General features: G+C 48.3%; 1 protein-coding gene across 12 annotated transcripts in view; it reads right to left on the reverse strand.

Annotated features, from left to right (window-relative positions):
• Nucleotides 1–14,621, reverse strand: part of LTBP1 (latent transforming growth factor beta binding protein 1) — a 401,809-nt gene extending 387,188 nt beyond the window's left edge. For 7 of the 12 annotated variants that reach the window (XM_082745530.1, XM_082745529.1, XM_082745540.1 and 4 more), the window contains exons 1-2: nucleotides 13,996–14,620; nucleotides 12,878–12,948 (exon numbers count right to left, since the gene is read on the reverse strand). In XM_082745530.1, coding sequence (XP_082601656.1) covers nucleotides 12,878–12,948; nucleotides 13,996–14,486 — 562 coding nt within the window. In that variant the 5' untranslated portion in view covers nucleotides 14,487–14,620. Of the gene's footprint in view, nucleotides 1–12,877; nucleotides 12,949–13,995 lie in introns of all 12 variants that reach the window. The other 5 variants (XM_082745539.1, XM_082745535.1, XM_082745542.1 and 2 more) reach the window with 1 other exon arrangement.
• Between the last annotated feature and the right edge of the window lie 1,518 nt (nucleotides 14,622–16,139).

Below are 16,139 nucleotides of genomic sequence, written 5' to 3' on the forward strand. Positions count from 1 at the left end.
CACAGGAAAAGTAAAGCTCTTTCTACAAAGGTTCCTGGTCTCATAACAGGGAATTCCTTTCCTAAAAACACATCTAATAAAAGTGTGGATCATTGCTGAAATTCTTAACTGGGCTGTTTCCAAACATCTGATGCATTCCTTCAGCAACGTGCAGGACTGAGTCAGCGGGACCCCAAGGAATGGCCAAGCAACACCGCCTCATCCCTTCTCCATCTCAACGTCCTCATCCTCAAGAAAGCTTGGTCCTGGCCAACACTGAGGGCATGTTCTGGACAAGAGCTCACTCTTCGTTTCACTTTTGAACTATTTTGGAAACAAGTAATGGCACCTGCTTCCAAAATAAAATGTCACATTCACTTCTGTTACTTTAACTAATGTTGTAATACCTTTCTCTTCATTCCTGGCCTTTTATATCTTTTATTCTGGTGTACCCCCTTTAAGCCCAGCATCCTCAACCCTCAGTGTGGCTTGGTCCTTAAGTGCTTGTGAAAACCAGACTCATGGGGTCACCCCTGAGGGCGGGGTAAGGCTGGGGTGGGGCTCCACACCCTGGTTTGTTACGCGTCCCCCGGGGGACCGCAGTGCACAAGGGGTCCAGGCACCACACCTTGATACACGCAGCTATGACGAATACGAAGAAGTGTGATTTAAGCGTCATCCCCAGTAAAGAACAGAAATTAGCTAGAAAGTCCCAAAGGAACAAACACACGTTCACTAAATGGCAAAATGGCTTCCCGGGTCCCCGCCATGAGTGCGCAAAACAGAACGTGCAGTGATGTGCACGGCTCGGATTACAAGGTGCCCATCTGACACTGGGGAACTGCCCCCATACCCTTGGGAAGGGCGAGAAGACAAGCTTCTAGTCCCCAAGGCCTAGAACCGAAGGGAACCAACCTCTCCTCTGTCTACACATGATGAAAAGGAGGAGCGACTGGGTGTATCTAGAGCACTGGCTCTCAACCCCACTGCTTTAGTGTTGCCCAAAAGGCCGGTTAAAACTCAGAGTACTGGGGGCGCCCGGGTGGCTCAGGCAGTTAAGCATCTGCTTTCCTCAGGTCATGATCTCAAGGTCCAGGCATTGAGCCCCACATCAGGCTTCCTGCTCAGACGGGAGCCTCCTTCTCTGTCTCTGCCTCTCACCCCCAATCACGTGGTCTCACTTGTTTCTATCTGAAATAAATAAAATCTTAAAAAAAAAAAAACAACAAAACCACACACACACAAACACACACACAGAGTGCTGGGCCCCATGCCTAGTTTCTGGTACAGCCTGTCCAGGACAGGGCCTGAGAATCTGCATTTCCAAGTTCCCAGGCGCTGCTGTCACCCCTGGTTTAGGGACCACACTCTGAGAACTACCAGGTTTGTGGAGTGCCAGTCAAGCTGTCTATACTACTGGATAGCATGGGGCAATTTTACCCAACAAAGAGCCCCAAAGAGTCAAAACTGAGCATTAAAAATGGTTACACAGGAAGATTGGCTGTAATATACAGTCTCTCCTACAGAAGGACCTGCTTAATAACATAATCTCAGTAGCCACTGATTTAAATGAATTTCAGCTGGTCTCTCCCTCAGAAACAAACGTGACTTGTAATGCTTATTAATCAAGAAATCTTACTGAGGGTCTATTGTGCACACAAAACCGCTGTGTAGGCCAACTTCCTAATGGATAAAAAGTAAAACAAAAACAGGGTCCTTGCCTTTAATTTCCTTATCATCCGTATTATTTCACCTCCAATTACTAAGATATTTTGGACTAACTTGACATAATCCTGTTCTCTGGAGAACCGGAGCTCAGCAGAGGCCCGGGGCCGTCATCGGCCCAGGGGCTGGTCTGGTGATCTGGGCACAACGCAGACAAGTCAGGCTATGATGGTCACTGTGCCACTGGCCTTCACTGTTCTATATGCAGTTTTTCTCACCCATTAAAAAAAAATCACAGGGCGCCTGGGTGGCTCAGTGGGTTAAGCCGCTGCCTTCGGCTCAGGTCATTATCTCAGGGTCCTGGGATCGAGTCCCGCATCAGGTTCTCTGCTCAGCAGGGAGCCTGTTTCCTCCTCTCTCTCTCTCTGCCTGCCTCTCTGCCTACTTGTGATCTCTCTCTGTCAAATAAATAAATAAAATCTTTAAAAAAAAAAAAATCACATAATCTCTTGACAGTTAAGAAAGAAACATAGCTCTCTTGAAAAGGACTCTAGTCTTTGCTTACACCCTACTTTTAGGAGGACAAAGCAAGTCAATTGAGTGGAGGGGGCAAAAAAGTGGGGATTTAGGTATTTTTGTTTATTTTCAAACCTACTTCCAGGCCATTCCCCACAGAGACGATAAAATCTTTGGTAAACAGCCCCATCCATATAAAGATGTAAGACGCAGATCTGTAATCATCAAAAACCTACTGTAACACGCTAAGCCTCCAATTTTTCAAGACAACAAATATACCAACACATTATAGACAAAAATTTCACAAACTGGGGGTGCCTGGGTGGCTCATTTGGTTAAGCATCTGCCTTAGGCTCAGGTCACGATCTTCAAGTCCTGGGGTGGAGTCCCCAGGCTCCCTGCTCCGTGGGAAGTCGGCTTCCCCTCTCCCTCTGCCCTTTCCCCAACTTGTGCTCTCTCGCTCACTCTACTCTCTCAAATAAATAAAAACTTTAAAAAAAAAAAAAATTTCCCAAACTGAAAACTTCTCACGGAACAGCCAGGAAAAAACTTAATAATAACATCGCCGCATGTTTTGACAGCTTTTTTTGTGAAGCATTTTCATGAACCTCATTTTATTTGATATTTACTATAAAACGGGAGGTTAGCCAACAGTATTATTAACCCCATTTACAAACAAGAACAAAATCTCCCAGGGACAGTGAGCGGACTGCACCCAGCTGAGGTGGCCTTTGCTCCTCCCCAAGGCTCACCCCACAATTTGTCAAATTAGATGGGGCTTGGAGGGGTGCATTGAACAAAACCTCAGAACAGCATTCCAGTGTATTCCAAAAATTGTATACTCTGAATTTAACACATCCTAACTGCTCTCTGAATTTGCCGTGGTGGCAAATGGGATTCTTAGCTGTCGTTTTTAAAGAATTTAACATTTTTTAAAATTTAGAACCATATGCAGATCCCCACTAATTTGCCCTTGAACACAGCAGTGACCAGAGGCTTTTCTTTTCTTAACCCTCAAGCTTTCTTCCTAAATCTTGGCTGGTTCTGGAGAACCAGAGCTCAGCAGAGGCCCAGGGCTGTCATCGGCCCAGGGGCTGGTCTGGTGATCTGGGCACAACGCAGACAAGTCAGGCTATGATGGTCACTGTGCCACTGGCCTTCACTGTTCTATATGCAGTTTTTCTCACCCATTTAAAAAAAAAAAAAATCACATCAATAGGAAAAAAATAGAATGAATTTTCAATTTAAAGCATTCTTTGTCTGCGCCTTCAAAGAGGTGCTGTAGAAAAACAAATCCTGTATTATGTTTTATTCCTTAACAATAAAATCCAATTGCATTTACAAGTTCCCTGAGTTATTTATGGCCTTCCACAGCCCACAAGACCTGACCAGGATATAGCTCTAGCTTCAGGATAGAGCTCTAGCTCAGATCACCTATCTCCCTGGCCCTCTCAGATAACGCAACCAACTTCACTTCTAGGTCCCTGCACAGAGCCAGAGCTATCTTCTCCCATAACTTTGTGCTAGCTGTTCTCACCTCGGAACAACTATCTCCTCTGTGAAGATCCTTCCTTAACTCATCACCAAAATACATCCAGCCTTTAGTTCTCCCCTGTGAAGAACAGATCCCATCAGTTCGGTTGGCCCTCATCAATCCCAGAGTGGCAACACCTTCCTCAAATTCATCTTCCCATCCATGAACCAAACTCATCTTTCCTCTGGTCCAGCAGGACCAATGGCACGGATTCAGAAACCAGCCCATCCATCTAATTTACAAAACATGACATTTCGCAAACTGTTTACGTACGTCTGTGCCAACGATATTACTCAAATGTGGTGCAGTGAGGGAGCCACGGGGAATAGGAGAGCTGGCCAAGAGCAGTATTCAGGGATCTAAAATTACAGGGAAAATCATACAACATTCATTTTACTTGGTCCCAAATCTCTATCAGATGATGTTGAGCAGAAAGATTCTAAAATTGGCAGGGAGAAAGGAAAAGTTGTCTTAAAGTTTGGGCCATGCCAGGGCAGCCTCCAGAAAGAAAGCTGGAGGAAACAGAGTAAGGTGGTGTGCCCTTGAAACGCCGTCATGATAAGCAGCGATTGGCGGCGAGGAGAAGCCCAGGGGCAAAGAAATCCAAATGGAAATGATTGCCAAAAGGTGAGAGTAGGCAAAGAAGAAAGGAAGGAGCATTCTCTAGACAGTGTTTCGAGGACAGTATTTAGCATACAACATCGGAGACGCTAGTTCAACTCTATTCAATTCAGTCAGGGTTAGCGTTGATGCCACAGCAAGGAACGGAGCCTGGATGCTTAATGTGACACAGAGAAAATCCTGCTCCACACTAATGGGGAGACAGATGCCTCTCCCCGCTGGGTCCTCCTATCCCCAGAGCCAAGAAAGAGTGAAATCACAGTCCTCTGAGAGAAGGGAAGAGGGAGCCCTGGTGTTCACAAGGGGACCTGAGAAACACAAACAGGGGTGTGTAAAAGGCAGGGGTGTGCAAAAGGTGGGGGTGCCCGGGAGGGGGTGCACCAGAGCAGAATGGAAACCCCAGAGAGCTTGAATCTGGTTGGGCAGGAGTCCAGCTCGGCACGCACGTTTCATACATTACTTACGTTGGTTCCCCAACAAGCCTCTGAGTGGTGGTCCAGACAATTACCCTCACAGCACAGTTCTGTCGACGGGGTAACCTAGTCTTCCCCCCTCCACCTCCCTGGTCTCACCGTGACGAGGTATTCACATCCAGACAGGAGCCCTGTATCCTAACTCCAAAGACTGGACTTCTTTTTTTTTTTTTTTTTCTTTTTAAAAAGTGGGAAGGGAGGGAAGGAACAGAGGGACAGACAGAATCTGACGCAGACTCCACGCTCAAGCGAAGCCCAACATGGGATTCGATACCGTGACCCTAAGATCATGATCTGAGTCGAAATCAAGAGTCGGACTCCCAACGGACTTGAGTCATCCAAGTGCCCTCAAACACTGAACTTCTAACCAATGACCTAGAACTCCTTCTGGTTCAGGGTAAGAAAATATGGACCTGGTAAGGGGGGAAAAAGGAGGAAGGCAAAGAAAGGCAGGTAGGCTGGGGGGGGGAGGGGGGGACTAGTAATGGGCAGTATTCCCTTCGCATATCCACACTGTCTTAGGCACACTGATTCTTGACACCCAATGCACTGTGCCTACATGAAATGTCCAATCCTTAATAAGCGAGGCAAATTAATAGGTACACATGAGCATATACAAATACATTCAGCTCTGATGGGTTTTTCCATAAGTCCCGAAACAACTCATTTGTGTCACACTAACAAATTATGTACGATTTTCTCTCCACTAACAAGACAGGAAACATCATTAGTAAAACACGCATTTAGGGCAAGATAAGACCATAGCCTCTCCCTTATCTATAAATCATGTGCTTAATGACCACATCGGGGAGTTTTTAAAAACATGACCCCAGGGGGCAGCTGTTGGATGTATTATGTTCTATGTTTTTGTGTATTTAAAATAATTTATAATTAAAAATAGAATATCTAGTGCGTGGGGGGAACCAATGTATTTAAAAGTGCTTAAACCATTTTGAAAAACATCTCAGGAGCACCTATGTATGTATCGTTAACAATTTTGCGTATTTTCAACTCTTACAATGATATACATATATTTATCAGACATTCAACTAACTAGAAAAACTGCATGAAGTAAACTTGTCTGCAGCAATCTCTGTATGTACTATTCAACACGGAGGTAAACCAGTATTCCGAGGGCTCTGGCCTTGAAGAGTTCCTAAATTATTAAGTGTTGGGCTTGGGCTTTTAAAGTTCCATACAGGGGCGCCTGGGTGGCTCAGTGGGTTATAAAGCCTCTGCCTTTGGCTCAGGTCATAATCCCAGGGTCCTGGGATCGAGCCCCGCATAGGGTTCTCTGCTCTGTGGAGAGCCTGCTTCCTCCTCTCTCTCTGCCTGCCTCCCTGCCTTCTTGTGATCTCTGTCTGTCAAATAAATAAATAAAATTCTAAAAAATAAATAAATAAATCATAAAGCTCCATACAGAGAGTTGTAAATAATGTCCAGGAAGGAAGGGTTCCTTCTGGGTCACTGCTTCTCAAAACGTAGACTACCTTCATTGGCATCACCGGCGGTGCCTGATAAACCCTGAGACGCGGGTTCCATAAAGCAGTTTAATAAACTCCTCCTGGGATCAGTTGCACATTCACATTTAGGAACCACCAATCTAGAAGCAGTAGTAATGTAGTAGTAGTAGTAGTATTTTGAAGATCCATTTATTTATTTGAGAGAGGGCAAGAGCAGAGGGAGAGAGAGAAAATCTGAAGCAGACTCCGAGGGGAGCCCAGAGCCCAATACGAAGCTCCATCTCAGGACCCTGAGACCATGACCTAAGCCGGAACCATTAGGACACTTAACCACTGAGCCACCCAGGCCCCCCAATCTAGAATCTTTTAAAACAGGCCACGTAAAAATGGCCACAGTCATAACCAAAATCACCAGCAGCCCCTTCTTTCTCTCTCCCACTCCCCGGAACAGCCAGAGCGCCTGTGTTCGGGAACACACGGAGACAGATCCACAGTCCCAGACTGCATGGGAGGGGCCCAACTCGGCTTCTGCATCCTCTCATCTTTGGGTCGTTGCTAGGGACGCCAAGTCTTTTTGTTGTTGTTTTTTTTTAAGACTATTTATTTGACAGAGAGAGTGAGGGAGCACATGCAGTGGGAGAGTGGGAAAGGGAGAAGCAGACTCCCCACTGAGCGGGGTGCACGACATGGGGTTCAAGAACATGAAGGCCCAGAACAGACCCTTCCTGCATAGCCCTGAAGGGAGCTAACCCTGTCCACACCCTGATTTTGGACTTCCAGTCTCCAGAACTCTGTGACAATAAAGCTCTGCTGTCCTAAGCCATCAGTTTGTGGTGCTATGTTATGGCCAGCCCTTGCACACTCACACAGCTTGGGAACTGAACTCAACCAAGTGAATTCAGGCCATAAGAGCCAATCCGTATCGGGGCTGACAGGAAGGGCCCCGGCACTGGATGTCCACGGAGTCCAAGGCAGCAGAAAAAAACAGGCATCAGGAGCCACACGATCTGAGGTAGGGTCCAAGCAGTGCCTCCCCTGGAAAGGGAGTAATAATAAGTCATACCTGCCTCTCCTACCCGCACAGGGTGCGAAGATCAAGAAAACAATCTCCGCGTGCAAGAAAGCGCTTTGCAAGTTGTCCCCCCACCCCACTCCGCCCCCAGCAGCACCTCAGTGTTTGCTCTGATCTTGGTCAGTGTTAAGAGTGATGACACAGCCCCAGCACTCCAGCTCCCCCCGCGCATCGCTGGGAAGGACTTGGAAACAAAATCTGCGTTTCAGGAAAATTCAGTTCAAGCTCCCAAACATGTTTGAGTATGTTTGGCATATCCAAGACAACAAATAACAGGGTCAGAAACGGCAAACTCCCGAGGTTGCCAAAGGTCCTTTCCACAAGTCAGGCTTCCTAAGGGCCACGGGTTCACTGGGCAGAGAAACGCTTCAATAAACCAGGCCAGGCAGGAGCAGGCAGTGTGTCCAGGACGGCCCATGGGCTGGAGGAGGCCGTCACCGACAAGGTTTAAGTTCTATCGCAACACAGAATTTATGGTTCCTCCATGTTTGTTTTAACTAGTGCTGAGAACACATATTTGACCCAGGGTGAACTTGACCTCTGGGTCTCTCTCCCTTTGCCGGGCTGTCTGTACCACATGACAAGATTTTCCAGCCGACCCTCCCACCCCTGTTCCCCGCAGCTGCCATGGTAAAACCTCACGGCAAATCTATTGGCAAAGCAGCTGTCAATGGCCACAGCAGGCATACGAAAAATGTGCAATCGTTCTGGGCCTGACTCCCAAGCTTGGCTGACGCAACGTGGAGCCAAGCGGGACAAGAGACAGCCTGAAGAACGCTCTCGGTCATCTGAACTCCGGCCATACTACTCCCTCCTAGAGGATGCCATCCACTGCGTCTCTCCACACCAAGGGTATCTGTAGCTGTCTCCTCTGCATATAATTACAGAACACTGCTAGGTTTGGGTGTGTGTGTGTGTGTGTGTGTGTGTGTTTTCCAAAGCAGTGTGGGCTGGATGCCAATGGAAAAGCAATGGAATATCGATTTTTCTGTTTCTTGCTAAGAAGAGAACAAGTCATTTGATGTGCCATGAGTTAAGTGAGTAAAAACAGACCTGTACTCCGTGCAGCTGGCTGCATTTCTCCTCTATTCATAGAACCTGGCACATGGTAAAAGCTAAGCAGAGATCCGTCGAATAAATGAAAGAACCATCCATACATTGGCGGAGGGTCTGCAAAGTGCCAGGCACCCGCACAGGACCCCTGTTTGCCAGCGTTCCTCCTCCGTCCTCCTCCCTCTGCCAACCTGGCCTCACCCTCATCTGCCTCAGCTCTTTCATGTCCTCTGCTCCCAATCCAGTCTCCTTTCAAGCTGAGCCCACTGGCTGTGTCTCTCTCCAGCCCACACCTACCCCGAGGGGGAACAAAAAAGATTGAAAGAACCAATAAGGGGTAGGTTCGGTTTGAACAGAGGAAAAAAATGCAAAAATGGAGAGAGGCAAAAACAGTACCCATCAGGAATTTAACGCCCCGAGTAGGAAACAGAGTCTCTAAACAACAAAGACCCTCCCCTAAATGTAAACTCTTTGGAAAGAGAACAAATGTGATGCCATCACTTTTGCCCAAAACAGACGATCACTATCATCTCAGTAGTAAGACCTAAAAAGACATCCCGCACGATACGTTCGGCTTCTAGAGGTCCACACACACAAAGGATGTCTAGAAAAACAGCATTAACATGCAACTGGGCACGTTTAGAAAACGACTGGGTGGCTGGAGACCCTAAAACCACCTTTGTGGACGCACAAAGGCATTCCCTGCCGCAGTGTGGGTCTGCTGCCTGCCAGGCTCACATAGGATTTACAATGCAAGGCTCACTAAATCTGCAGTCTTCAGAAGCATTTGCCTGTGGCACATTTAAATTAAGTTTCAATCAACTAAAAACAATGGAGTCTGGCTGCAAGGGCACCTTATTTTCCTCACTGGATTAAGCAAACTGAACAACATAAACACAACCGATCTCTTACACAGAAATATCTTTGGCATCCATTGGACACGACCTATATAAACTGAAATTCTTTAGCTAATTGTCAATTATCCTCCAAATATAATGACAATTAGGAGGCATCCTGGGTGGTACGTTTAAACGTGCAAACCCATTTTACGGTGACGACTATCTTAAGGGGGAATTTCGTGCTTGTGTATTAAGTACAATATAGAATACTCAGGCGCAATTGTTCAACTCAGCAAAATAAGGAAGTGAGAGAGGAAAAAGACCACAAATCAATTTCTTTTGCAATCCCAAGTTCACCAGTACTTCCTGAAGTAGTTACAGTCACAAAAATGGTGTCAGGATTTTTTCCATTTAATTATGTACACCTTAGGGGAGTACTCTTACCTCTTAAACAGCAAGCTTTATCCAAAGAAAACTAGAGGCACACAAATACTCTAATACTTGGTCACTTTTAAAGTTCTATTAAAATAAATCATTCAGAACAAACTGCTTTCTTTTTTCTTGGTAATCAAAGCCAGGACAGCATGGCAGTAACTGGCTTTTTCATTTATTCTCGTCCTCCCCATCGTTATTGAGAACTAATTGACAAATAAAAATTGTATATATTTATGATACGTGATGTTTTGATATACACGTATGTTGTGAAAGAATCATCACAATCAAGCTAATTAGCACAGCTATCGCCTCATATAGTTAACGTCGTTTAGAGAGTAGAACACTTTAAGATCTACAATCTGAGCAAATTTCAAGTAGGATTGCTAACGATAGATACAGTACTGTCCATTAGATCCCCAGAACTGATTCATCTTGTGTAACTGAAACTTTGTACCCCCGACCACAATTTCCCCTTCCCCCGACCCTAAACTACTTCAAAAAGGGATCCATATCTACATTATTTAAAAAGAAGAGAATGATGACACCAGCTAGGGAGACACACATAGGAAAAAAAGAAAACCAAGTAATGAGTCAGGATTTGCTTGGCTTAATCCAACAGTAACTAAGACTCTTTCTGGTTTCATCAAGGCTTTTATACCTTTTCTCTTTCACCTGGATACCTAGAACAATCCAACAAAGTGAGCAAGGTTTTAGCACAGTCATTTCTGGATGGGAAAATATGGGGTCAGAAAGGTCGAGTGAATCCCTCAAGGCCACAAAGGATTTGAACTCACAGCCAGGGGCTTTTCTAGTAGCACAAGGCTCCAGCATGGACACAAGCTCCACAGCATGAGCAGGAACCCCACTCGTCCCGTCCAAAGGCAGAAGGGTTCTTCATCTCTCTGGTTCTCCCACATACTCAGAACAAGTCTCCCATTGAAACATAACTACCTGGCAGGTAGATTACCTCACACTGGGCACTGGCCTACCCCAGCATCACTTTTAAAAATTATTCCTGAAATGAGCTGTGATATACGTTTCTAGCACTTGGGCCTGAATTAACTTGTCAGACTGGGCAGTATAGGAAGGCCAATTCTCTGAATGCTGAAGATCATCAAAAAAGAAAGGGATGCTGCGTTGCTTACTTAGACCCTGTGCCGTCCAAGGGCTAACTTCTAGGAATCAGAAAGAGACCCTAAACCAAAAGTCACGCGTATTTCTTGTAGGTACTGTTAGACTCAATCAGTGCAGCCTCCTCTGGGACCATGCAGTAAGGGTTCTGACCCAGAGCCTTCTGCAGCTTCTTCCAGGGTCACCAGAGGGCAAACCCGGCCAAACCTAGACACAACCCTGCCCCTGCCTCCCTCTCCCAGAGAAGCAGGAAGCCATGAAGTGGTTCCTGAAGATCTGGCTGCTCTCCTTTCCAGGGTATCTTTGGATCTTCTGAGACATCTTTGGAGGCCCAAATGCTCAGACAACCTTTTCAGAAAAGGCACTTGATTGCATCATTTGCGAAGTAAATGTCTTCAAGTCTTGGTGCATCCCAAAGGGCATCAAGGAAGAGAACCCACCCACTGTCTGTGAAATCCTGCTCTGTGTTTTCAGTCTTTACACAGCAGCATCACACAGCCATGGTGTTGTCATGGGTGGGTTATCTCCATGTTCTAGGAAAACCACATCCTATCGGGTTTTGAGCAGAAGGAGATACGGAAAGGAGGAAATTGTGTGTAATTTGACCTGATTTCTTCGTAAATTCAAGAAAATGCTGGTGCACTATTGTCAAGTGTAATCTAAGAAGAAGTGAAAAATTATGACATTTTAAATGCCTACAACCCTCAGCATTTCTAATGGTTTGAGTTCAATAATCAGGAGGTGGAGAGTGAGTTCATATCTGCCATTACTCCTTGATCACAGTTAAATCCTAACCCATCCAGACATTCCTTTCTACAAAATCCAGGCCATTACACCAAAGTCCTGTTTCTTTCAAGGGGTGAAGGTATTTTTTTTTAACAAGCAAGTTCACCAGAATGACTGCACGAGAAATTTTTTCCAGTGTTTTAAAATCCAAACTACCTTTTATTTTAAATATTTAAATTTCAAATATTTAAAAAAATTTTTAATTTAATTTTATTTTTATTTACTTGTCAGAGAGAAGAAAGAGAGCACAAGCAGGGGGCGGGCAGCAGGCAGAGGGAGCGGCAAGCAGAAGGAGAAGCACGTTCCCCACGGAGAAAAGAGCCCGACGTGGGACTCGATCCCAGGATCCTGGGATCGTGACCTGAGCTGAAGGCAGACACTCAACTCACTGAACGACTCAGGTGTCCCGAGATATTTAAAATATTAAAACAGTATTTTAAAATCCAAATGATATATAAGACAAATTGCTAAATCCTAGTTGCTAAATACCAATACGCACCTAAAGTTTGGATTTTAATGCACAATGTTTATGGCTCAAGCTCCATGCAGAGAACACCTAAGAATGCTAAACTTTGAGTGGAAGATTTTTAAATTTCTAATTAGCAACAGACAGAGTCAACTTACCCAGCAGAGCCTCAAAATATGTTTTCACTGAATCCTTAAATTTACACTGATCAGGAAAATGTTTTCTGGTGTTCTCAAACCTATATGCTCCAACAATACATTTTTTCTAAAACACTGCTACAACATGTATTAATTGGAGAAGTACGGAAGGAAACCCTACTTGGCAAAGTGGTCACCTCACGGAAACACTCAGGCCTCAAGGATGGAGGATTCTCATTGCTGTTTTCAGAAAGCTTTAAAAACTGCTGATATTTTATTCCAGAGCTCCGCCACCTACTACCCACCCATTCCCCTCCCGCCACTGACTTGCAGTTTCTCATTTATCCATATCCAGGTTTGAGTTCACTGTACTGATTTGGTGTAAGGCACATTCTCCACTGAGAAATTTTTCCTGGCTCCTCATCTGCCGGGGTGACCGTGATTAATACTCAGTTGGGGACAAGGGAACCCTGAACCCATAGCCCAGTTCTGTACAATACATTGCTGCACTGGTACCACCATTACTGTGACCCAACCTTCATGGGTGGTGATGAAGGTTGCAGGTAATGGGGTACACTGCACTGCTGATGTTAATTTCTCTAGGACAGCATTAGCCCCTTCATGTGACCCCTGTGGAATCCTCCACCCGCCATGTGGACAGCCCCATTCTGCCCACCGTGCAGGGCCACACTAACAGGGAAACTTACGTTTGGTGCACCTCTGGGAGCCAGGCGCCTTACTCCAGCCATGGCAGCACTGCCCTCCACAGACATTGACCCTAAAACAAAGCAAGACCTTTGAGTCCAGCAGTAGCAACGTTCTCTTCCAGAGAATCCAAGCTTCTAGGGGTTCCTACAAGCCAGCCTCCTGCTTCCACACTCCTCTGCCTTCCAGAGAGTCCTACGCCACACTGAGGATGCCCAAGCGGGGAGTGCCCAAGGGTCCCCAGGGCCAAGGGTAAAGACCATGCATCACGGGAAGACAAGAGAACCAAAACGCCTGCATAACACAGGAGGGAAGAACGAGATCCACAAAAATTATTTTCCTAACCCCCAATGTAGAGCCAAGTGTCTTTTGTACATTATCTCACCCACCGTTGAAACTCAATCTGAGTTTGAGAGAGAAGCGTCCAAACGGGTGAGATCACCATCAATGCCTGGAACTAGCCATGAAGAAAAGAACCAAATGGGCAAAAAAAAAAAAAAAAAAGGCAAGCAAGCTATCCCCCACACCCTGGACCTGTGATTAATGGGGAGAGGGGCAGGAAGGATATTTATCCGCGCCCAGTAACAGAAACTTTCCAACCAAAATTTGTCAGTGCGGAGACACCCCCGCCCGGGGAAAGCAGACCCCACAGGTGCACGGAAGCTCAAGCCCACGATTTCTAGGACGCTGAAAAGCTTCAGGCCACCGAACAGGGGCTGATCTTTACAGCCAGCCCTCCCAGGACGTTTTTTGTTTCACTAACTAGAAAAAAATGTAAAACTGAGTTGCAAAGTTTAACTGATGCTGAGGGAGTGAGTTGTAGTGACTTCATGCGTCCGCCCATCCTCTCGGAGCAGTTAGGTTCGCTCACAGGAGGTTACGCCCCAGGCAGAAATGCCTTTTGTGTTTACCCGCAGCTGAGAAACAATGCCCTCGGAGCTCGTCCTCCAAGTCCCTGGGCTTCCCACACCCGGCTCCTCGCGCGGCGCGGGCGGGCGCGGAAGGAGAAGGCAGCCCCACCGCGCACGCCGCCCGCGGCCGCCGCCGGACTCCCAGGGGCCCCGACCCCGCGGGTCCGGGCGCGGGCCGCGCGCGCCGCGGAGGGAGGGTGTGGGCTTACCCCTGCAGCTGCTGCTTCTGCTGAACCTGCAGCTTCGAGCCCCCGCCGCTCTGGCTCTCCCGCGGCACTTTGGAGCGCACGACTTGCCTGCCTTGTTTGGCGAACGGGGCGGCCGCCGGGTGACCGCCGGGCTTGGGGTGGAGCTGCCCGCCGGGGGCCCCGGGCCGCGCCGGCTCCGGCGGCGGTGGCGGCGGCCGGAGCCCCTGCAGGGCCGCGCCGCCGGGCTGGCTCGTGCGTCGCGTCCGCTCCGAAGGGGCCCCCGGGGAGGCGCGGCTGGGGGCGCCGGCGCCCGCAGAGCCGCGGCTGTACCTGGCGTCGAGCGCGACGTTGAAGGTCCGCGGGCGCGGGGGCCCGCCTAGGGGTAAGGCGCCCGCCGGCAGGCCGGGGCCCGGGCGCACCACGTACGTGATCCTCCGCACCCGGCCGTGCGCCGACGACGCGAGCAGCCCTGCCCAGAGCAGCAGCCCCCACCTGAGCCAGGGCCCCGCCATCGCGGGCCCGAGCCGGCGGCCCCGGCGCCCGCCCCCGGCCGTGCGGCTCGCCCGGTGCGGCCGCCCGCGCGCGCTCTGGCTGCCCGAGAGCCCGGGAGGCGGGACGAGGAGAACTCGGTTGCCGGAGAGGAAGTTCTGCGAGCGCCCGAGCGGCCCCAGACCCCAGCCGAAAGCGGCGGGGAGGAGGGGGCGGGCGTGGGGGTGGGGTGGGGAGCGGAGCCCGGGAGGGGAGGGGAGGGGCGAGGCGAGCGGGCTGCGCAAGGTGAGGGTCCACTCGCGCGGCCGCGGGTGCAGGGGGGCGCCGCGCCGGGCCCGGGGGGCAGAGCGGGCGAGGGCGGGCGTGAGCGCGCGGGACGCTCGGAGGCAGCCGCGGCTGCAAAGTCTTTAAAAAGTTGCTCTCGCCGTGGAACCGAGTGTCAGATCCGAACAGCCAATCTCCGGCAGACGTGACGTCAGGCAGTAAATCCTAATTGGGGAAAGCGTGAGATGAGCCCGAGAACGCGCCGCCACCCTCCATATCCACATAGATTGTAACTGTGGGGCGGCAAGGCAGAGGTCCCCTGTCCCGTGTCCCGAGTAAGGACAAAGGATCCGGCAGAGCCACTGACCGGTCCTTTCCTGCTGGAAGCCCCACAGGATTCGTTTCGTATGGCTTGGAAGGCATTTTCTTACCCGTGTTTGCTCGGATACATGCGAGGTGTTGAATTAAAATACCAGATCGGACCCTAGAAAGGACTGCTCCGAAGGCGCCGAGCTGTCCAAGGGAAAGCGTTTAGATGGTTCTCTTTGAGATCGTAAACCCCGCGTGACTCTGTCACGGTCTGCGGCTTCTGGTACCCTACTCCCCGCTCGGCGTGGACAACAGTGAGGGGTGGGCAGCAGGGGGCGCCCGCGTGGACTGCGAAAACCGCGGCGGGCGTCAGTCAACCCCAAAAGCAATCCTGCTTTTGGTGAAAAGGCCTTTAGAATAGGAATACAGACTTTGGGATCCATGACAACCCCAAGCCATTTAGTATTTTTTAAAAAGGTGAGCTCAGTTTCTTGGACCTCCATCTGAAAGGGAAGGATCACTCACTGCCGATGACCCAAAATCACATTAAGGGAAATGCAGAATGTTTGACAGTCCCTGGATTTCATAGTGCTCTCTGGGGAAAACGGTAAAATCATGATACACTCTAGCATTTGAACTTAAAACAGTGTCTCTAGCAGAATGCACGATTTTATTATATGAATGCACTAGAAAACCCATAGGCATAGCAGCCTAGTTTTTTAAAACTGAAAATGAGACTTCGTTTCCAAGGCTTTGGTTGTTCTTGTTCATATTTATTTGCTGGTAATCTTGTTCTGTTGTCTGTTGGCATTGGCTCATAGACAATTGGTAGCAGGTGATGATGGTTTAAAAAAATTAATGGAAAATAATGTGAAGTCGAAGATAATTCATTAATCTCTTTTTTCTGTACATTGGAGAAAGACCTCCAATATTTGATTCAGCAGAGGAGGGCCTCAGTGCATCTGCTTGAGCTCGTTTCACGAGAGAACACGAGAGAGCCACTGCCATGATTAAATAGCACTGCACTGGAGGGAAAGACTACAGTTCAGACCTAACACTGTGGCTAATTAGCCAAAAGACCACAGGCAGGCCACCTCTCATCC

Source organism: Mustela nivalis (assembly GCF_964662115.1).
Source record: "Mustela nivalis genome assembly, chromosome: 8".
Taxonomy (NCBI): Eukaryota; Metazoa; Chordata; class Mammalia; order Carnivora; family Mustelidae; genus Mustela; species Mustela nivalis.